We start from the raw sequence: 22,793 nt of genomic DNA, 5'->3' as shown, positions 1-22,793 counted from the left end.
AAAGGGAAGTGGCATTCTTCCTCGGGGAACAGAGAGGGGAAGAGGTCGGGCTGGGCACCAGTATGCGCCTTGGATGCTCGAGAAGTCTTGGATGGTTTTACACCTAACAGCCAACAAAATGCCCATTAAAGAAATGTTTCACGGGACATTGGGGTGGCTCAGCTGGTTGAGCGTCTGCCTTTTGCTCAGCTTATGATCCCAGGGTCCTGGGATTGAGTGCCGCATCGGGCTCCCTATTTGGCAAGGAACCTGCATCTCCCTCTGTGTCTGCCTGTGCTCCTCTGCTTGTACACTCGCTCTCTCTCTCTCTCTTTCTCTCTCTGTGTCAAATAAATGAGTAAAATCTTTAAAAAAAAATTTAATGGCAGAGTCACGGGTACAGAATTTTAAAATTACAGATAGTGCTTGAAGATGACTGAAGGCAGCTTCCTCTTAGTGATGCTTATCCGTGTCCCGGCCTCGAGGATGGGAGTTTTTTTTCCATGTGGCACTTAACTGTATAAGCATTAAGCTGAATGCAGATAAATCCCCCTTTGAGACTAGAAGATCTTGGATGGGTTCTAAAAACAACATGCCTTATTTTACGCACCATGTAATTGAAATCATCTTGCATAGGACAGTCTCAGCAGTATTTCTGGTCCAGCTGGCAGGAACGTGTATCAGAAATTAAGTTTGCACTGGGAGATTTTCATAAACACGAGAGGGAGGGACGCCAGAGAGAAATAGAGCACAGCACGAGGAGGTGTTCCCTGTGATTAATTGCTCACTTCCCTTCTAGCACCTTCATTTCAGAATCAAATCTTCTATTGTGAAATGCATTTTTTTATTTTAAGTTTATAAAAGGTGCGCATGGCAGGGCAGCAGTCTCAAGTCATAAGTGGTGGTCACCTGTCACTTGGACACCTTTCCATGTCTCTTTTCTTCCCCAGCCAGGAGTTTAGCCACAGCAGTCCCCAAATGGTGTGTGTACCCACAGGTGATGATGTGGCCTAAGTCTCCGAAACAGTGTTGTCATGTGGTTTCCATGTGTTTTTATCACTTGGGTCTTTTTACTTTTTTTAATGTGAGTTTATGATCCATCCGTAACTTGTCTAGCTTAGACGTCGTTTTACATGCACTGAATCTGATGACGAACCTTATGGTTTGTGGTGCCGCAATCACAGAAAGCTGCCATTGCTCATACTGCTAATGTTGCACGGTGAATCTGAATAATCTTCCATTCTACCAGCAAACTCACTCAGCCAGATGTCTCCTCCTTGGAGAAAAAAAAAAATCCCACTGTGCCCTCAGGGGAGTCCCAGGAAGTTATGTCAGTGAGTGGAGAGGATGCCGGGAGAGGGCCTTCTCTTCATCCCTGGGAGGGGGTTGTGCTCCAGGAGGGTGGGCTATGGTGTTCCCTATCGCTGCAGTCCTTGGGTGCCTGCCGGGTGGCACCCTTAGCTCCAGAGGGGGCCTGCGAGACCAACTTTGATGGCTTTGGGAACCACTGTGTGGACTTTGGTTAGTTTGATCCCTGCCTCTAGAAAGATGATTAATTCAGCCCCATTCCCAGAAGCTCACCGAAATCTTGGGAGGTTTGGTGTCGCTTGGATTCTTCTTAACTCACCCTCTCGTCCCATCCCTGTCCCTGTCCCAGGAAGGACTCCTCAGGCACAGAGTTCACACCATCAGGCAAAATTTTCTTGTTTATGCGCTTTTTCAGGACTTTTAACTCTCGGTGTGAAAGAGTCGGCCATGGTCAACAAAATATTCACTTGTGTCAATGTTCTGGTCTTGGGCTTCATAATGGTGTCAGGATTTGTGAAAGGATCGATTAAAAACTGGCAGCTCACAGAGGAGGATTTCCAGAACACATCCAGTCATCGCTGCTTGAGCAAGTGAGTTGTTTCTCCTTCCTCTCAATATGTGACATTGATTCGTACTTGGTACTTAAACAGACACGCACGTTGGGGGCATGTAATTGGCCAGAACACTACATGCCTTTTTTAAAAAAGTAATTTGAATTTGAATTATTTTTTTTGTGTGTAGTAAAATAGCCGAGGGCGTTTCTTTGGTTTGAAATTTTGTCAAGTTTCATTTCCCTGAACTCGACAGTGTATTGTCTGATAAAGGAAGATATTCAGGAAAACAAAATCTTCATTCTAATTCTGAAATTGTACATAGTTGAAGATCGTTGTCAGACTCCCTAAGTAATCTATTCCTCAAATTCTGTTTCTTGACCAACCTCTGAATTTGGTTTCAGAAAAGCTTTTCTCGGCAAAGCCATGGTGCTATCCCTTGATTATGATTCCTTCCTATTAATAACATAGACAGAAGAAGAAACCTGGAGGACTTTTATCACAGGCTTTTATCAGAGGCTTTCAGAATTACTGATTTATGAAAATGTGATTATAATAGTCTTTCTCCCACCCTCAACTTGGGGTGTGTCAGCCCTGAAAACCCCAACACCCTTATATTCTCTGACTCAAAATAACCAGGATGAGGGGCAGGTGACAGGCCAGCTCTTAGACCTGTGCTTTTTTAGGACCCTCAGGGAAGCCTCATCGACAAGCTCCAACTATCTAGAAAATAAAAGCCAAGCAAATTAGGATGTATCTTTTGGATCTTTTTAGGTCAGATTTTTTTCAGGGGAATCTTATGGTCCTAGGATAGAGAATGGGGAGTGAGATTTTTGTCTACGGTTCTGTTGTAATTACAACCAAGGGTTACACAGCTCTGGTAAGGAGAGCTTCCTAAAATGCAGTGTCTTTAAAATGATGTCTCAGCCCCTGACATGAGTGGCCCAGGTTGACTGACCCACGAGGCTGCACACAGGCTTGCAGGGATCCAACAGGTTGCTCCATCCCACCCTAGGATGGGGTCCTCCTCTGTGTGGTCAGAGCTGGGCTCTCCTCGAGGGAAAGAGGGTATGAGAGAGACTGTGCCCATGCTTTGGAGGGCAGATCCGGAAGACACACGTATGTCCCTTCTGCCAACATTCTGCTGGTGAGAATCCAGTGGGTGGCCACATCTAGCTGCAAGGGAGACTGAGAAATGAGGTCGTCCCACACTGGGGATCTGAGTGGTCACACGTGAACTTGGTCTCTGGTTCAGGCCCAGATGTATCTTACAGTGATCTGGTCACTGGACAGGCATTGATGTGTGATGAGTTCACTACTAGAACACAAGCAGGAAACTGTTGAATGTATGACATATTATATGGTTAACTATTCAAATAAAAAAGAGTCTTCCTTTTGGAGACTAAATGACTACAGAGAAATGAGGATTTAAAAAAAATTTTTTTAAAGATTTTATTTATTTATTTGACAGGGAGAGAGAAAGGTCACAAGTAGGCAAAGAGGCAGGCAGAGAGAAAGGGGAAAGCAGGCTCCCCGCTAAGCAAGAGGCCCTGATGCAGGCCTTGATCCCAGGACCCTGAGATCATGACCTGAGCTGAAGGCAGAGGCTTAACCCACTGAGCCACCCAGGTGCCCCTTTAAATTTTCTTTTTAAAAGTAAGTTCTATGTCCAAGTGGGACTAGAACTCCCGACCCTAAGATCAAGGGTCACATGCTCTACTCACTGAGCCAGCTGGGCCCTGCTGAGAAATGAGGGTTTTTAATGTAGCATTCCTAAGCTTTCCTGAATCCTATGTATGCCAGATTTATTGGTGCTCAGTATCTCAGGGTAGAATAAAGCCAGTTCAAACTAAGCTTGGGAGTAACAGTAGATTTTGAAAACTTGGGACGACTCTCTTGCTGGTGATGGTTCACAGGTCACGAATTAAATCTAGATGGCGTGTCTTTTTCCTGGTGGTCGATGGAGATTGAATATTATTGTTTTCATGAAGAGCTTGTTTGTGCCTGCTGATAGTCTTTCCTGTCTTGGGTAGTCCTCACACTCTGGGTCCCGGTGACAAAGGACTGTGCTGCCCCCAGCCCCCAGAGCACTGCCCTGAGGTAGAAGGCTGCCAGTCTGGGGCACAGTTTGCTCTTTGATTTTGTCAAAACCTAGAAACTTCTTTCTTCCCCTTTATTTGCAGCCATAGATTTGTATTTCTGAGCATGGCTACGTAGTCTTTCATGAAATTGCTTGTCTCTCTGAAATAATAGGGCATTTCCCAGCCAAACCATGCAGCTTGGAGAGCTTCAGCCACAGTTGGTGGCCGTTCTCACCCCACCGGGTTGTGATTTTGTGATCTGGTCTCCATGACTTGGCTGTGGACGCCCCTGTGAACCTGGAGTCTGTCTGTGGCTTGGCCTGGACTGGGAATATGACCCGACAGCCTGGTGGGTTCCTTGCCGCCTTCGTCTCCTGCTACTTCTGGCTTTCTTAGCCAGAGTCCTACAGATGGACCACAAGTGTAGCAAAGTGTAAAGCCACAGCACGACTTGGAACCGTAGTTATGTTGCATATGGTTTCTTGTCAGGGAGGATGGAAACCCAAAAATAACATTGGCTTCCACGAGATAAAGGTTTCGTTCTCTTAAGTCAACATCTGCAGGTGGTCAGTCCAGCGTATGGCTTCGGTGGGCCGGAAATCCAGTTCTTCCGTCTGATGGCTCTGTCCATGGCCCACATTCCCAGCGTCACTCCAGGGTCCAAGATGGCGCCCAGCAGCAGGAAGGAAATGAGAAAAGGAGAGGAGCAGCCTCCCTCTCCACTTCATTTCCCTGATGTTTCTCAGGAGATGCGTATCTCATGTCTGCTCAAATCAAGGGGCCACAGCTCGCAGCTGGAGTCGGAGAAACACACTGTCTTTATTCTTAGTGTTCCTGTGTCTAGCTAAAATAATTAAGTTCTATTACTGTGAGGAAGAAGGGGGTATGGCTTTTGGGAACAACTAGCAGTATATGTCAGGGTGGCAGATGGAAGTCAGAAGAACAGAATCTTAGCGCAGGATGCTTTCCACGGATGCTGTGGGAAAAGGCCACGCGGGGGAGAGGACCTCCCGCATCCACACCATGGAGGCTGCCTGTCAAGACCTCACCCCAGGCTCGCAGATGTGGTGGCCACAAGACAGCTTTTCTTTCCTGTGCCAGTTCCCCTCTTTGCTATCCTGGGTGACTGGCTGGGTGGCAGGCGGAAGAGCTGGGCAGCCCAGCTGCAGGAGTCGGGGCACCGGGCTGAGGTCTGGCTTTAACCTGCTCTGCCAGCTGATGTTGGCCAGGTGTGGGCCACGGCAGCCCCTGAGAGCTTGCTTCCCCGGGTCTTCGTGTGTTGGTGGCTAGATGCTGACTGGGCACAGCCCCCACACGCGGAGAGCACATCGATGACAGATTCACATAAAGAGCCTTCACAAAACATTTGTAAATGCTTTGGTTTGAGGCCATGTAGAACAGGTTGTGTGACTATTTCATAGCGAGCCGCTGTCCCGGGAGCAGAATACCCAAGTTAAACATCGAATTTAATTTTTTGAGTAGGTAATGTTTTCTCCTGGTTCATTTGTCATGATGTTATGAAAAGGTTTGTTTCGAGAATTTCTGTTCCCATTCCTTTCTTCATCTGCCTCATCTCCCACCCTGCCATGGGTAGTCATTTTTATCATTTCTGTGTGTAAGCTTCCAGCTTTTATTTGTATAAATACAAGCAACTACAAGTATGTATTTCTATTTATTTTGTATATTATGTATATAACTTTCATACATAATTTATGTGTATAGTCCCTCTCTTCTTACATAAAAAGTAACATTCTGTCTCCACTCTTCTGCACCTTGCATGTTTGCCTTACTAGCACATTCCACAGGGCTTTTGTACGGGGACTGTGTCCTTTGTTGTGGTGCGTGGAGTCTGAGCACCACGGGGCGATGGAGGATCTGGAGGAGCACCCACAGCTGGTTTCACGGCTGGTGGCTGCGGGAGCTTACATAGGAACAGCCCTTTCCCTGTGGCTCCCCTTCCATGGGATTCCTTCCCTCATCTCTCTCTGAGGAGCCGGGAAGGATGCCCTTGTCTTGTTCCAGCTCTCCATAACTCCGTGCTTTCACCGTTACTCCTGCTTCCCCCGGCTGCACGACAGAGGCATGTTCCAGCCCTGGTCGTCTCTCTCAGGGCCTCTTTTTGGGGTTGGACGTGTGTAACAGCAGTCCTGACACTCATTTATTCTTCGCGGCTGTTCCGTAGCTCTTGGTGTTAGAGGGCTTGTGGTGGCAGGAGGGCATCCAGAGGGTTTCCGTACCTGTCTGTCTGTCTGTCTGTCCCGGCAGGCACAGGGGAGCTGGGCCCAATTCCAGGTCTTGGCAAAGACGTTCCCATGTTCTAGTTGGGGTCAGAAGTTGAAAGGGTCTGCCAGGAGCCCCTCTGATTAAGAGTCCCCCTTTCCTGAGCTATTTGACTGTCAACTGTTTTGTTTTAGGCTTTGGCCTCAAACATTTTATTATAGGAGTCAGCTCACCAGGGCATTCTGTGTTCTTTGTGATTTATGGATGTGGTGGGCACGTCCTGTGCCTTGCCGACTTACTTGTCCTGGGCCTCCATTTTTGTATTTTGGGTGGGGGTGACTTCCCTTTGAGTCTGGCAACAGTTTTTCCTACATCTCTCACTTGTGGGTTTCTTGGGGTTTCCCTCACGTTGCTACTTACTGAACTGCCATGAGTCCCAGATTGAGGACCTTACTCATGCTCTGACTTCCAGATTGTGAAATCAAGGATCCTCTAGAAATCAGTACAAGGGCTCAATCCCCATTACACAATAATTGGGACCAAAGTGGCTGTCTGTTTTATTAGTCAGTTGATGAATCCCTCTGAAAGCAAATTGGGCCAATGAGTTGCTAACCCAATTGACATCTGTTTATAGGACTAGAATATTCTGTATGGCTCTTCTAATGTTAGGAAGCCAGGTGGTCTGGGGCAGGTTGCCCTGCAGAGCTGGGCTGTCATCAGCCTGCTGAGTTAGGAGAGGCGATGGGAAGGTGGTGACCATTCTCTGGAAACTGCGACAGGACGCCTGCAGCCCTGTGGCCAGCCAAAGGCATGGCTGGTGAGGGAGGAGCCAGGCCATCCTTCCTGGGGCTGGGAATTGGGCTGTTTTTCAGGTGGTGGCAGCGGACCAGGGTGTACACGGCTTAGAGCCACTTCGTGATGGGCAGGGCCTGGAGTGGCCATCCAGAGTGTGAGTGGTGGCAGGCCGCGAGCTCATGTGGCTCTTCTCGGCATGGGGCACACTGTTTCAAGTCAAGGTTCCACTTCGCTGGAACTATTTTCTGAACTGTAAAGGATTTCTGGGGCTGACAACCTGTATATGGCCGTATATTCATTACTTCAGCAATTGTGTCCTGAGCCCCATCCATGTGCCCTTGCCATACTGAGCTCTAGTCCCCACCCATGTAGACATCCCTGTTTACCGTGTGCATGTGAGTGCTTGTGGGCAGGAACCATTCACTTTCCTTCACTGCAGTGTCTCTGAAAATGTTTGAGACTGCAGTTACTGGTAAATATCGGAGACTTTTTGCATTGTGTTCCTGGGGTGGGGGCCACACACCCATTTGGCAGCTCTTCATTTGACAGTCCTGGGAGAGAGGCCTCACTTGCTGGTTTCTTCCCTCTTTCCTGTTGGACACCCTGTGTCACAGTTTCTCCCCTGTCCCCAAAGCCAATATTCAGGGATACTTCTGGAAAGAGTTCAGTGGGTGCCCTTGTGGCTCTGGGCTATGTAAAGGAGGGAGGCCTGTGGCCCGCGGGGTCTAGGGACAGCTGCCTCGGGGATCATTTACTAGGCGTCTGGAGGGCCCCAGGCCAGCAGTGGCCAGGGGTGGAGGGGACACACTACTGTTGGGAACAGCTTTTCTTCAGGACTGTGAAGTGGGTGTTATGATCTTTGGCTCTTTTTCCCTAGTGACACAAAACAAGGGACACTTGGCGCTGGTGGATTCATGCCCTTTGGATTCTCCGGTGTCCTGTCTGGGGCAGCGACGTGCTTCTATGCCTTCGTGGGCTTTGACTGCATCGCCACAACAGGTACGGCTCCTCCCTGCCCGCTGGACGGGTCCTCCTCCCTCGTCAGACAGGCTGGGCTAATTTTGCCCAGGGGTGCTGTTTTCCTTCCTGTGGGGCAATGCCGGCTGCTGCTCTTTCACACGTGAGTAACGTGTAGATCTGTAGCTTCCTGCTAATCTTTCCCCCCCTTTTATCACTTCCCCAAGTGGCAGTGCCTGGCAGGAAAGCCTGCATCACAAACGTGACTAACTGGTGTGCTGCTAGGACAGGATAATGACAGCGTCGCTCAGCCCGATTTCATATCTGGGCGTCATCAGGGAGAAACGAGGCCATTAAAAATATTGTTATCCGGGTGATTGAATAGGCCGGGCTCAGTCGGGCCTCCTGAATTTTCTCTGCCAAAGGAAACAAGTCTTTTTTCCTTGGCTGAACCGGGGCCTAGAGGCCGAGAACACCCTCCCTGGGCACTATGGGTCCTCTGATCCATGCGCGGAGGGCCACCCATGGTTCCCAGAAGCTCGAAGACCCCGGTTCCCATGGGGCTGAGCACGTCAGGGGTGTCATTCGTGGGTGGCGCGGGCATCTTGTGGGGCTGGGGGGTTGCCCCTTACTGTCTTGCCCTCCTGGGCCCGATTCCTTGCTGCTTCTAGGTGAAGAGGTCAAGAACCCTCAGAAGGCGATCCCCGTGGGGATTGTCGCGTCCCTCCTCATTTGCTTCATCGCTTACTTCGGGGTGTCGGCTGCCCTTACACTCATGATGCCATACTTCTGCCTGGACAAGGACAGTCCCTTGCCCGACGCCTTCAAGTATGTGGGCTGGGAAGGTGCCAAGTACGCGGTGGCCGTCGGCTCACTCTGCGCTCTTTCCACCAGGTGAGGCCTTCGGCGGTGAGGCTCTCGGGAGGGTGAGAGGTGGTGGGCTGTGTGCGGCCTGACACACAGGCATGCCGCTAATCTCGCTTTTTTCCCCCAAAGAGCCAGCACCCCAACCCTGATGAGGTGGTTTCTCCTCCTGCTGTTAGCAACCATCCCGCAAGTTGTTCTTGGTATTTTCACCCTGAAGACTCTGAGGCCTACTTTCTGACATCTACTCAGCAAGGGTCTGGCTTGCTGTCCCCAGCCTTGGCCCCTACAGCAGGCCACCTCTTTGAACACTGTATTTTGGCCCTTAGTTTTATCATAAAGCGGAGGCTGCCTTAAAAAAGGGAATTAATGTCTTTTTTTTTTTTTAAGATTTTATTTATTTATTTGAGAGAGGGACTAAGAGTGAGAAAGCACAAGCAGAGCGGGAGGGGCAGAAGGAGAAGGAGAAGCAGTCTCCCCACTGAGCGGGGAGCCCGAATCAGGGCTCAATCCCAGGACCCTGGGATCCTGACCTGAGCGAAGGCAGACGCTTAGCTGACTGAGCCCCCCAGACAGCCAAGATAAAGTGGCTTTGAATAAGAAACATTTTGCCCCTGATGTTTGCTATTAGCCTGTACATACAGGAAACGTTTGCTAATCGTTGATTTACCACAGAGAAATCCTCATGAGCCCAGTGAGGCTTTTATATTCTGTTTGATTCAGCTAGAAATACTGTGGGAATAAATACAAAATTTCCTTTTCCTAAGAACTATGAAGAAGATCCCATGCATGTTTGTTAGGTTAAGCTGTTCTTTCACTGAGCACATACAGTAAGTGCTTTTTCTGGGGTTGATGCGATGAATTTTGTCTGCCAGTCATGGGCTTCCCCTAGTTTGGAGGGTGGCATTTCTCGGTGAGGAGTTCAGGGCAGCATGGTCTACCACGTAGTGATCATGTTAGGAGGCCTCTCTTCCTGATGGGATAGTGTTACATGTGCTTTTTGCCTTTCCCTCCCGTGCAGTCTTTTAGGTTCCATGTTTCCCATGCCTCGAGTCATCTATGCCATGGCTGAAGATGGACTGCTATTTAAATTTTTGGCCAAAATCAACGATAGGACCAAAACACCAATAATTGCCACGTTGACCTCAGGTGCCATTGCTGGTAAGAACTGGAACTAATCCCACCTGCCAGTATTTTAACAGTGGAGTTACTGCTGGTCCCTAGGGAAATACCTTGAATTGTGCTGGTCTGTGAGAAGTTAGAGCTGGTCTTCTTAACTTTTGGTTTTCACCCTTGGAACCTGATTTCCTGTAAGATAGCCACCCTTTTGACTAAAAGCAGAGGCCAGTTTTACAGAGGATGTGATGGAATTCTCAAAAATGTTTGAATCCTTTTATTATGATTATCCTCTCATTGGACAGAGCTTAGAACACCCACTATCCCTACAGAGCCACTTGTGTTTCCCATTTTCTGAATGTTCCTCAGTAGACTTTGGTGGGATGACACCTTCTTGCATGGTAACAAGCTGGAAGACTGTTTAGTTAGTACTGGAAGTTCATTCTCTGTGTCTCTTAGCCTGTGGATCCTCACGGTAATGAGAAGCCCTTAAGATCAGTGTTTTAGGTAATGTGCTACCTGTTCTCCAGGAGATATCGGGGGTGTTGCGGGGGAGGCCGATTGCTATAAGTTTATAATGGCAGGCTTAGAGAAGATTTATCTTATCAAGTATCAGGTTCCCCCCCAAGAGGATGGTTTTGACAGCTGAAATCCATACACAAAGAACCTTGGGGCTCTGCGATATTCCAGGGGCCCCTGATTAAGAAAAGGGGAGCATCGAAGGACTGTGCTATTGGTTTTCTATATTTTCTCCCCCAATAATTGCTTCTCCCAGCCCCAAGAGACAGCCATAATCCAGCCTGTTGTACAGAGAGGTTAAGTGAGGGGGTATACCCACACCCAGGAGACCTGGCTTTCAGTTCCTGATTGGTTTTTATGCCAAAGTGGCTGGCTCCTTCCACGGTCTTTTTGGGATATTAGGACATATGATACCAGTTCACCCTCTGTACCGCAGGGACTAGTCAAATAGCCACTGGTAAGACATTTGACCATCTTAAATGAATGGATTGTTGTTAATAGTATCTACCCCTTTATCAAAGTGTGTTTAGTATTGTGAATTAATGTCACATAACGAAAGAAAGCTAGTTTTTCATTATTTAACAAATTTGTTGTGTAATTGTACATTCTTGACCACGATCTCAATGTTCAGGTTAAGGGACACCACATGTCAGAATATGACCAATATATTTAAGAGATGAAGAACGGGAACTAGTTAATATTCTTTCAGGATTTACATGTAATTTGATCATATTAAAGACTGGACTTTAATTCCCTTCCTGTGCTGATCAGAGGAGCTCAAACTATAATCTTTAAAGTGACTATAAAGTACGTGCATTCACCAAACCAGGATTTACTCTTTCTTTTCATTTGGCAGGAGTGGTCAATGGGTATTTGGTTTTCTGAAATCACCCCACATGGAAAAAGTCTGGCTGGAGTTTCTTTGTGGGTGGGGACATAGGCATCTGCAGCCTGCACAGCTGGACACTGTTCTGACTATCCAGAAGGCCCGGCATTGCTCTTTGATCCTGTTATCTACCCTCAATGTAAATTTGTTTTAGTTGGAGTAGTCCGTAGGGGCTTGAGAAATATTTGTGGAAAAGGAATGGTTTTGTGTTTCTGTTTTAACTTGTGTTGATTGCCTATGATTTGAAAATACCCCAAAGTAGATCTATCCAAGTTGTTTAAATGGGAAACCAGACAAGTGTACCCATATAAATAGAGAGATAGACTCTCACAAAAATTACAAAAGATTTTCAAATAAGCATGCATGTTGTAGATTTTTATAAATGGGGTCATGGTAGAGGTACCAGTATTGTTTGGAGATAGCACTGCTTTCCATACTCAGCTGTCTGGGTTAGGAGCCCCTGTGGATCCTCCCAGAGCACTGGACTTGACCTCATCCACCTGCTCATCACTGTTGCCTACTGATGCCTGTGTTGGATGATATACTCGGGGAAGCTGGAGACTCTCTGGTCTGCCCACTTTGATGGTGTACATCTTTGCTGGGGTGCGCTGACCAGCGTATTCTCAGTGTGTGCCAGATGGATGATGAATGAATGGGTAGGTGATGGCCGAATGGATGGATGGGTGATAGGTGATGGATGGACAGAGGATGGATTGATCCATGGATGACGGGTGGATGGTTTGTGGGCAGATGGATAGATAACATGTAACTGTCTATGAGTCTGTACAGTGCAGAGAAAGATGCACTGGGCTCCGCCACAAGAACCTAGTTGAGATCCTGACTTTTCCACTTCCTAGCTGTGTGACCTTCAATAAGTCTTCCAACATGTCTGACTTCAGTTTCTCTATCATAGTGTAGTGATAGCTTGCAGAGTTGCCATGACGATCAAGAAAGGTCCTGTTCATGGAAGTGCTCTTCATATAAATGTTAATTATTGTTACTATCTGCTGAGGACCGTTAATGTGATTTAATCCTGAGCATTTCTTCTCTTTAAGCAATGTCGTCACAGTGTCTTTCCATGGAAAGGGCTGGGGTGAGGAAGCAAGTAAAAGCAGCTCCCCCTGTATACCCTGGATCGTGGGTGGGTGGTGGTTCTGGCTGTGATTGTGGGCCATCTGTGGATCCTGATGCTTGTCTCCTCCTCAGCTGTGATGGCCTTTCTCTTTGACCTGAAGGACTTGGTGGACCTCATGTCGATTGGCACTCTCCTGGCTTACTCTTTGGTGGCTGCCTGTGTGTTGGTCTTACGGTATGTATGGCTTTTCCGGATTCCATGATAGATAGTGAAGATGTACCCTGTTAGCCTTTTGAAAGTTCAGGTTAATGGTTTATAAGGTGTAATTTCAGGTTCTTGTTAGTTCCTTTGGGAATTGCCCTAGAGAGTGTGGGATTTGGTGGTTGAGAGTCTAGTCACAGAAAACATCATTGAAAAGAGTCAGGGGGCTCACCTTTCACTATCACGTGCCCTCATTTTTCTGGCGGGATGTTAGGAGGAGGGAGGTGACAGCTTCTCAGCCTAACTGTTGGGCCTGGTCCAGGGAACAGAATTTTTGAAGGCTTAGGGTAATGATTTCAGTTTGGTCCAGGGTCTTAGCTTGGAGGGTACTGGGGACTAATCCTGGTGGGAATTGGGAGAATCCTTGTATGATTCTTAGGGCAGTGCTGTCCTATAGCAACACCGCAAGCTGCCCCAAGAGAAGTCAGTCCCAGTACATGGCACTGAGTGGCCGAGGTGAATGTTGAGCAAGACTTCCCAGGCTCTGGCCGTGTCAGCTTTGTGGACGCTGGGCCAGCCCCTGGATGGCCGAGGTAAAGCAGTTCAGGGCCCAGGAGTGGTGCCCTGTGTTCTCAGCTCCCTCGGTGTACCCCCTTCCCAGGCACAGCCCTGGGCTCCAGCTGTCCTTCGCTCTGAAAGGACAGGGTTCTGCTTCCTCACTACCAGGAAAGGCTCAAGGGAACATTTATCATGAGAATATGGAGTCCTGGAGACTCAGTGTTGGTCACCTGGGCAAAGCCTCATTACTTCCTTTCGGGCATTTATACTGGCAAGGGCATTTACTCCATTTGTCCCATTTCAGGAATGCTTAGCACCTACTCTGTGTAAAACGGGCTGAACCTCAGCCGTGGCCGTGTAGCATTGGCTAAAACTAGTTTGCTAGTTCTGTGACCGTTTATTCCGTCCTGAGGGCTCAGCCCTGGAGTCTTCTCTGAGGTTCTCCTTACACTCTCATTTGACCAAATGGTGTTGACATAAGTGAATCAGTAAAAAATGGTTAAATATCTTTATGCTCACACTTAGATTAGATGCAAAATAATTCAGAAAGCACTCTGGTTTTCGTCGCTGGTAGAAAAGATTGGAGCTCTGTTCATTTTGGGTGGGAAGATAAGGAGCCTCGTTTAAAATGAATGCTTTACTTGCAGGAAGCTTATGTCTTGGAAATCATGCCACAGGCCCAGTCTTTCGGCCAGCTCTGTAAAGTTGTTTATTCTAAGCCATTTGGAGTTTTAAAAATAAATTGATGCAATTAAGTCTCACAAAGAGAATTTCTCAAATCCATCAGCTTGCCGACACATTTCTCTGGCTCTTGGCACCAAACAGGATCCTAATGTCACAGCTTCCTATTTCTGTTTGTACTTTTAGCTCCCTTCAGCTGTAGTTTTGTTGGAAGTGGCCAAATATTATAAGCATCCAAGGGCCAGTACTATTACTCAGAGCAAGGGAAACCATCTCAGGATATTCCTTTGGGCTAGTTCATGGGGAAGGTCAAGTTGCCTCAAATTGAGACCCCAAGGAGGAGGGTATTGCCCAGAAGCAGAAACAGAAAGAAGCCGAGGACTCAGGTCTCCTCCTCTGTATCTACTTTGCCAGAGAATGCATCGTTCTGACCATCTTCTTCCCATTTTATGCCTTGTGTCCTGGGCAATTTACCTTTGAAAGCTTACTAAGAACTTGAGTCAATATGTATCCTTTTGCCCAATGAAAGCACATTTTGATGGTCACACAATACCTTTCTTTACAGGTATCAGCCAGAGCAACCTAACATGGTATACCAGATGGCCAGAACTACCGATGAGCTCGATCAAGTGGACCAGAATGAATTGGTGAGCACCAGTGATTCCCAGACAGGCTTTTTACCAGAAGCAGAACGGTTTTCTTTGAAAAACATACTCTCACCCAAAAATATGGAGCCTTGCAAATTCTCCGGGCTAATTGTGAACATTTCAACCAGCCTCATAGGTAAGAGCCTGCCCTTCCCTGTAAGGTGTTTGGGGTCCTGCTTGTTGGTATTGCAGGGTTTCTTGTCCCGGGTGGTGGAGGCAAGTGCTGGAAGGGATAGAGATAAGCATCTGTCTTGCTCCTGGACTGTGATGTCAGCTGCTCTGCCCTTACCGTAATTGGTGGCTGCAGAAATGGAGCCTCCCTCTCCGTGGGTTTTGGGGCTATCTGTGGGGATCTGAAAAAAGATTGAATTGCACCCCTCTCTCCCTCCTTCTTAGCAATTCTTATCCTCACCTTCTGCATTGTTGCCGTGCTCGGAAAGGAGGCTCTGACAAAAGCGGAGTTGTGGGCCATCTTTGTGCTTGCTGGATCTGTCCTCCTCTGCTCCCTGGTTACCATCATCATCTGGAGGCAGCCTGAGAGCAAGACCAAGCTTTCATTTAAGGTGAGCAGCTCTGCCCGCAGGGAACCTCCTGGTAGGCTCTGTGGTAGGTGCCCCAGATCCCAGGCCTTCTGCGCCCTGCGTGAGCTCTGCCAGGCCAGGCTGTGTGGAGCAGAGGGGCTGGCTGGCCAGCCTCAGGGACAACGGGTGGGGACCCGACCCTGGAAGAAGGCACCCCTCCCTGCTGTAGCTCTTAGGTGTCAGTGACGCAGCTCACTGCTGGGGTAGCTCACATGTGTCCATCTAACGTATGTGGCTGGCGCATCGCATTACTAAGCCTTGGAGGTGACCAAGGTGTCTGCATTTTAGCTTACACAAGTAATGAAGTAGTTCAGTGTTGGAGATAAGGAGAAGTCCCTCTTCTAGCCCCTTCTTAAACAGGAGATTAGCAAGAGGGGAAAATTAGAGTAGAGTCCACATTGGCACTTGGTAGCCTAGAACCAAACCCCCACCTATTAGAGTTTGCCGGTGCAGGGGTGCGGCTGTGCATATGTGTGTGGGTTGGGGTGCACTCACCTTCTCTTCCCCATATAAAGAGCGCAGTCCATCTGTTTCAGGGGTAGGGGCTTTTCTTAGGGCATTTTTGCTAAATGACTCAAAGGCAACACCCCCTGCACTCCACCCCCTACAGACTTGACAATGCACCCCCCTCACCCCACTCTTCTTTGCAGGTGCCCTTCCTGCCGCTACTTCCCGTCCTGAGCATCTTTGTGAACGTCTATCTGATGATGCAGCTGGACCAAGGCACGTGGGTCCGGTTTGCAGTGTGGATGCTGATAGGTATGTGAGGTCAGGGTTTTACTGTGATGGCCTCTCTCGGAGGCCCCTCTGCCCCAGGCCCCGAACCTGTCTACGCTGGTCATTTGTCTTTTCTACAACTTGTGCCTCTTGTCACTGAGCCTCTCTCATTTCCAATCTCAAAGCATAATGAAAACACATGTAGTCAGGGGTTTTCCCTCAGTGAGGGTCTCCCCTCCCTTTCAGATACTTTTCATTTTAATTGCTCTTGCCTGAGCTAGTTATGTCATGGCAAGAGTTGAAGGTAACAAGAACAAGGCAATGGTCTACTGTTGACAAAGCACCAGTCTATCTCCCTGGACCATGACCCTCCCCAGCCCAGCAAGCCCCTGCCCACTGGCCCATGTGGGAGATTTGGGGTCACCGTTTGGGTGCTGGCCCTGTTGTAGGTCGCCCGTGGCCTACCCCCTACCTGGGTATCCAACCCAGGAACTGCAGGAAATGGACTCAGGCTCCTTCCTCAGTGCTGGTGACCAAGGAGTTTCCTCTCACCCTCAGTGTTGGTGACAAGAGCTATAACGCCAGGACTTTGTTTCTGCCAAAGCCTCCGCCCTGGGTCACCACGCTTGGGGGGCAGATAGCTGCCGCCTGGAGATCCTTCTCTGCAGGCCTCACATTGTCTGCAAAGTGTGGCTTGCAGCTGGTTGGACAGACGTCCCCTGTAGAGCCTTCCTGTGGGAGAGCTGGTCAGTGTGTGCAGTCGTGTGTGATCGGCACACATTCCTCCACACCGCAGGGTGAGGCACACATTCCCCTGCGACGGCGGACGACCCCTGTTTTAAGCGTACTAGACATGAGTCTTGGGCTCCAAGCCGTTAGCTTAGTTCCAGGGCTTTGAGGCCTGCCCTCTGGCATGAAGGTTGCCTCAGGGCCAGACGACGGTAGTGCTTGAGCGGATGGTTAGAAGCTCAGATCTCTGGGCCCCACCGAGGGACCTCTGGAGTCCTGGACATCAGAACAGACTGAACTCCTGTGTTACACACGCTTGCAGGCGACTTGAATGCCGCCTCCTATCTGACAGCCACATAAGTAGAGAAAACAGAGACAGTGGGCTTCCGGAGGCCGTGCGAACAGCTTGGGGAGCCGTGATGCCCGTTGGAAATCCCACCCTGGCAGGGAGCAGCACGGGCCCATCAGTAGCTCCAGGGCACAAGCTGGGTGGTGAGCAGATGAAGCTGCGGGATCAGCACTCGTCCCGGGGCCCCTAGCCTAGCTGCTCCCCCTGCTCAGGATCCAGCCCAGTGTGAGGCTCTCCAGAAGGGCATGTGCCCTTGCTGCATGTAGAGGTGGGAGAGCTGCTTTTGCAGATGTTAGTCAAAGTTGTGTCATTTCTCCGAGGGCAGAAAGTTTGCCCGTGGGGGCTGCTTGTGCTGGGTTCGGGCCCAGGACAGGCAGCGTGGAGAGGCTTTCCTGGGTGGGCTCCTTCACCAGCTGTGTTCACATGCGCGCTCTGCTCTCGGCCTGCAGGCTTCATCATCTATTTTGGTTATGGTTTGTGGCACAGCGAGGAGGCTTCCCTAGCCGCTGACCAAGCAAGGACTCCTGACGGCAATTTGGACCATTGCAAGTGACATGCAGCCCCTCCCTCAGAGGTGACCACAACCCCGAGGGATGCCCGCAGAGGTCCTGGGAGCACCTCACTCTGTCCACCAGTGCATCAGGACCCACCCACATCTACACAGCCCCAGTGCAGCAGACGCTGCAGCTACCTGAAACGCAGCCTTAGCCCACAGCCCGTGTGTCCTGCTTAGACTCGCTCCGCAGCAGGTGCACAAGGGCCCGTCATCTCGGACAGCTCCCCAGCAGGGGCCGCTTGGCCACAGCTAGCCACCGCGGCTCCTAACACCCCTCTGAACATGGAAAGCGGCCCCGTCCTCTCCATCTCCGTGTGCATGCTGCTGTGTGCTCAGGCAGAATGGAAGTCACTGTTTCTCGTCTCCTTGGGAATCCGGGCCTCCCTCCCTGGGGACCATTCTGGTATTAAACATGTGCACACTCCAGACTCTCCATAGCCATCTCCCCAGGTGGCCCCCAAGGCCGGCTGCAGAGGCAAGGTGAGTACTCCAAAACATACGTCCCCAGAAGTCTTGCCCCTGGAGCCAAAGGACAGCAGTTTACCTTAAAAAGGAAAAGCAAGACTGGTTTCCTTCTCCCATTCCTGTTCCCTGCGTTGCTTCCAGAAGAGGCTGTGAGGACTGTAAGCTCTCTCCTCCTTCCCCTTCCAGTCAGGGGTTTTGCTGCTACACCGGACAGCCCCGCACACTCCAGTGGTGCTGAGGGCAGGCGTTTCCGTCACTGACCAGGAGGAAGGGAGCGCCGCTGTGGGGACGCGGCAGCAGGACCAAGGCAGGGCCGCCTCTCCTGGTGCCCAAGTGTGGGGACCTCCCCCAGCCGCACTCTCTCGCTCCAGGCCCCAGGCTGGTTCTGGCTGCTTCTGGTATCTCGCGCCAACAGTTGTGTGTCCCAAGCAACTGGAGTGTGGCACTGCATTCCTGTGGGACTGGCCTTAGATTAGTAGAGCTTAGAACGCTGTATTCTGTGGGTCTTTGCCAATCACTAAATCCTGCCCTCTGATGCTTGTGGGTTAGCATTTCGAGTCTTGTAAGGTTCTCAAGGCAGGTGTCCACTCATTCTGAGGTGACAGTGGCCGGCCCCGCTCGCTGCTTCTGGTCCCAACAGGATCTGTTTGGCCCCTCCTTAGATAGAATCAAACCGAGTCCTCTGTTAGCATCTGCGAATCACTCCAAATTAAGTTGGCACTTCGTGTTAACTTGGAAAATGACCAAATATTTCCTTGGTGTGTTGTTGCAAGCGTGGGGTCTGCGCGTGAGAATGTGGGGGTCATACTGCTGTCCAAGCGTTGTGGATTTGTATCTGGATCGTAACCTGGCCCTGGACCCCCTGCCTCTGTCAGTCCCAGAGCCGGCTTGGGTCCCTGCAGCTCCATGCTCCGTGCTCCCTCCTCGGACCCTGCAGCACCCCACACTCTCACCCACTCTGCGGAGAGGAGCCCAAGGAAACGAGAACACTGACGCAGTCTTCCTTCCCATGAGAACGTGACTTGGGAGACAGAAGGGCCTCACGTGAACTGGAGGGGAGGGAGGAAGGCATGTGGACACCCTAGAAAATGTAAATGCTGCTTTGCAGCTCAGACTCCCACTTCTTCCCTCTTGTCCGACCTTGGACACAAATCTGGTAGAAATAAGCCTGGTAAATTGACGGCACTTGTCTGATCTCCCTCAGTAGGTTCGGAGAGAATTGCAAGAATTTGTGGGCCAGCCAAATGGCAGGGTCGGTCAGTGGAGGGCTGGTGGGCCGGTGGCCAAGAGCTTGGCCTCTGCCCCAGGCCCTGATCACCTGCCTGGAAGCTTTATTCTAAATATCATTTGTGAATGTTATAGAGGGAGGAGCATAAGGGCTCAGAGCATGGGTTTCCAAAGAAAGGTATTTAAATTTATGTAGATTGGTGCTGTATAATATTTTGATAAATATTAACTTATTTCATGGGGTTTTGGTTGTCTGCTGTCTTCTTAGAATTTGTTAGCTATTTGTTGGCTTGATTTGTCTGTTACTTTCCCACATAGGCAAAGAGAACTTGAGGGAAAGGTAATATCTGAGAAAAGTGTAGGGGAGAGAGAGAAAAAAAAATTTTTTTTACCTTAATATCTTTTTCTGGCTGAAATTTCTGTGCAAGACAGCAGGCAATAGACTGTATACAGATGACATTTCAGCTGGCAACGTGTCTCCTTCTGCCGACTGACAAGATGTGTTCGCTGATGCCATCCCACGGAATGCGAAGCTCCTGGAGTGGGAGGGTCCTCCTTCCTCACCCCAAAGTGGGAAGTGCCTCCAGAAGCCTCGGAAAAGGACACCTGAAGGTCCCGCAGAGAAATAGTTGTCATGGTCACTGTGCTTTTATGGAGACTAATTTCCATTCAGTTGCCAGGGGTTTTTTCTTCTGTGTATGAGGGTGGTAATGTAAGGAATGATGTTTGGGGTCAGTCTCCCCAGCGCTGTTAGGCTTTTTCCCATCCCATCCTTCATTCCTTCCCCAGAAATAAACACATACACGCGCCGGGGCATGCACACACACAGGCAAGAAATAACCACCAGAAATGCCCAACAATTGGCCTCCCTACCCCCCAAGCGAGAATATGATTATCAGTTTCATGGCTTGGCCAGTATTTTCTATACCATCAGAAATTCCACACTTCTAGAGACATGCCCTTTGGAAATGTTGTGTCTGCTTTTATCTGTGACCCAGTTGCAAAAAGCCATATTGGTAAGACCCATTTGTGTCAAACAAGTACCCCTTCCTGCCTCCCGAAGTGCCCTCTGCCCTTCTGTTTTTGTGACCCCATGAAGACTCACAGAGAAGCCAACAGCAGGGCCTCAGGACCTCTGCTGATGATTGAGGAGTGTGAGGGGTCTCCAGGGAAGCAGTCAGACCCTGTGGGCCAGTGAGGCTGAGCCTGCTTCCTGGAGGGGGCCTTGGGCAGGAGATAGGGCCTTTGCATTCCCCTCACCCCACCCCACCAGCTCACACCCCTTCCACCCAACTTGGGGCCTGATTTGTTTTTCCAAACCTGTAAGAGTAGATAGGGCCATTTTTCCTAGGGTGTTTTGGAAAGACTCTAAATCAATACTGTTGTCAGAACCTCTCCCTCTCCAGTTCCCCAACCTGTGGTTCGGTTCCACTGAGTCATCTCACTTAAGAGATCGGCCTCCTGGTCCTGTGTGCTGTGGTTTGGCTATCACAGGCTGCCTGCCTGCTGTGTGTGCACTCTGGGGGCTTCAGCTGCCCCCAGCTCTCGAGGCTCTGGCACACCCTGTTCTGTACCTTTGGCACAGCCTGTGTGTGCCCCCGGCTGAGGCCTCTGGCCCTTGCTTGTTGGGCTTCGTCCATGGCAGTGGGCACGAACTGAACTGCATGCCTTCCTTGCAACACCCAGCGGGTGTTCAGAGCTGAGTGAGTTCTGCAGTCTGCCCGGGATGGTCTCTAGCCTAACACTAGCCACGGCTGTGAGTCCAGGGTCCAAGGGTGGGTTCCTTGGGTGAGTGTGGACATGCCTCGGAACGGCCCCAGCCAGAGTATAGACGGACTCGGGCATTTTGGGGCCATCACCAGGAGAGGACACCTGCCAGCTCTGAGCAGGGACCGTCTTCTGATCTGCGTGTCTCACTTGTATACATCTCATCAAAGTTGATTGTCCTGTCAGCACCCAAAAGCCATGATCACCAAGATGGGAGTGAGGAATCTTCGTGCCAGGCCCCATCGCCGATGTGTTCTCGCATGGACAGAGATGTGTGTCTGCAGGCCTGTCTGCACTCTGCTGGCCATAGGTGTGCAACATTTGTGTGCCTGTGTGTGGAACTGTTACAAAGTTCTTGGCAGATAGAACTAAATATATGCTATGTATGGTGGTTCTGTATAACTTCAGATATATGTTTGACATCATAATGAGAGTATTGTATGTAAGGCTCCTCAGGGAGTGAGATAGACATTTTGTCAGACTCCTATGGACTTTTTTTGGTAATGAAATGATTCACTGATCCAGTGCTGCAAGAAGCTACACTCCATATTTCATCATCATGGTTATGATGCCTGATGGGTTTTTATGGCAAAAGAAGAAAATGTCAACTGACTTTGATATTCGTCACTATAATCCAGTCTTTCTGTGCCCGTTGCTTCATGGAGCAGCAGTGCTCTTTTGAGTGGGACACTGACCGGCCAAGGGCCTCAGGGCACAGTTATCAAGGAACCCCCTTCCCCTGACCCCGATGGTCCTGTAAGTGTGTGGAACTGCCGGCCTAAAAACCCCCATGAGATCAAGACCTTGGCTGTGAAGTCCAGCAATTGATCTTCTCAGGGTCTCAGGGTATGAGCAGGGTCAGGAAGCAGGGCTGGGAAGATGTGCTTTGACTGTTAATTAATTAACAAGGTATACGATGTTGTGTTTCTTGATGACAAACTTTTTAAAGCTTGGGACTTATTTTCGATTTGAGAAGTTGTAATATATATTTAAAGTAAGTTTCCCGCTTAAGTTGTGCCTTCCAGCATCGATGGGTCTAAAGCACGGGATGATGATCCCAGTGAGGGCTGGTTTATTATCAAACCCACAGAGCTGTGGTTTCTCCAGTAAACTTTTTCTTCTACTGAACATGGAGCCATTATTAAAAGAATTGTGTTTCTTATTATGTAAATTGTATAATATTTTTGCTTGTTTGATGTTCTATTTTTCTAATAGTTTTCTTATAGTTTCTTATAATTGTAATACTAGATTTAGAATCTGATGCCCACTGCAAACCAGGCTGTCTCTGCTGGTCTCTCCTGTTTTTATTTTAAGGACAAGCGTCCATGTCCACCCCTTAAAAAAATGTGAAATTCTGCTCTGTATCCCATTTTTGCTGACAACACTGTATGTTGACAACTTCCTACTATATGTTGTAAAATCAGATTATTTTGTGGTACAGTATCTCATGCTTCTGCCAACTCTAATAAATTCTATGGCTTTGGCATGCACAGTGTGATCTCAAGACTACCGCCGGTAGGGTCCCCAAGCTTGGCAGCGCCTCACAGAGAGTTCCAGATCCTGCCCTTCCCTTCTTTAGCATCCTCTGTTTCTCCACAGCCGGATGTTGTGATGTTTCATTGGCCTTGGGGCATTTGGTGCAAATGCTCATTCCAAAGTCCAGTCCCTCAACCAGGGAATCCCCCAGCCCTCAGTTTAGGATCCTCTCATGCCATCTCCCCACCTCCCACTCCTTCCAGACCTGGCTTGGGTTTGAGGGGGGCTGTCTGTGCACCAAGATTGCTGCCCCCCAGGGGCATAAAGCCGCTCATCCACCGAAGCCCTTGGGTGCCCATGCGCCAGCCGCCTCGCACCACGTACACCTCAGCCCTGCCCTGTCCTCTGCTGCACACAGTCTGTGCAGGAGGATGGGGTGGGGGGAGGGTTGCAGCTGTCCCTGGGGCTGCATCTCTCCCGCATCCCCT

General features: G+C 49.5%; 1 protein-coding gene across 6 annotated transcripts in view; it reads left to right on the top strand.

The window, feature by feature from the left end:
• Window positions 1–22,313, top strand: part of SLC7A1 (solute carrier family 7 member 1) — a 79,249-nt gene extending 56,936 nt beyond the window's left edge. For all 6 annotated transcript variants that reach the window (XM_059378285.1, XM_059378286.1, XM_059378280.1 and 3 more), the window contains 9 exons: window positions 1,703–1,877; window positions 7,812–7,933; window positions 8,563–8,785; window positions 9,777–9,916; window positions 12,483–12,585; window positions 14,357–14,574; window positions 14,835–15,001; window positions 15,670–15,778; window positions 17,264–22,313. In XM_059378285.1, coding sequence (XP_059234268.1) covers window positions 1,703–1,877; window positions 7,812–7,933; window positions 8,563–8,785; window positions 9,777–9,916; window positions 12,483–12,585; window positions 14,357–14,574; window positions 14,835–15,001; window positions 15,670–15,778; window positions 17,264–17,367 — 1,361 coding nt within the window. In that variant the 3' untranslated portion in view covers window positions 17,368–22,313. The remainder of the gene's footprint in view (window positions 1–1,702; window positions 1,878–7,811; window positions 7,934–8,562; window positions 8,786–9,776; window positions 9,917–12,482; window positions 12,586–14,356; window positions 14,575–14,834; window positions 15,002–15,669; window positions 15,779–17,263) is intronic.
• The last annotated feature ends 480 nt before the right edge of the window (window positions 22,314–22,793 follow it).

This window comes from Mustela nigripes, chromosome 15, assembly GCF_022355385.1.
Source record: "Mustela nigripes isolate SB6536 chromosome 15, MUSNIG.SB6536, whole genome shotgun sequence".
Taxonomy (NCBI): domain Eukaryota; kingdom Metazoa; phylum Chordata; class Mammalia; order Carnivora; family Mustelidae; genus Mustela; species Mustela nigripes.
Note: the sequence above shows the minus strand (reverse complement) of the source record. Positions and strands in the feature narration are given on the sequence as shown.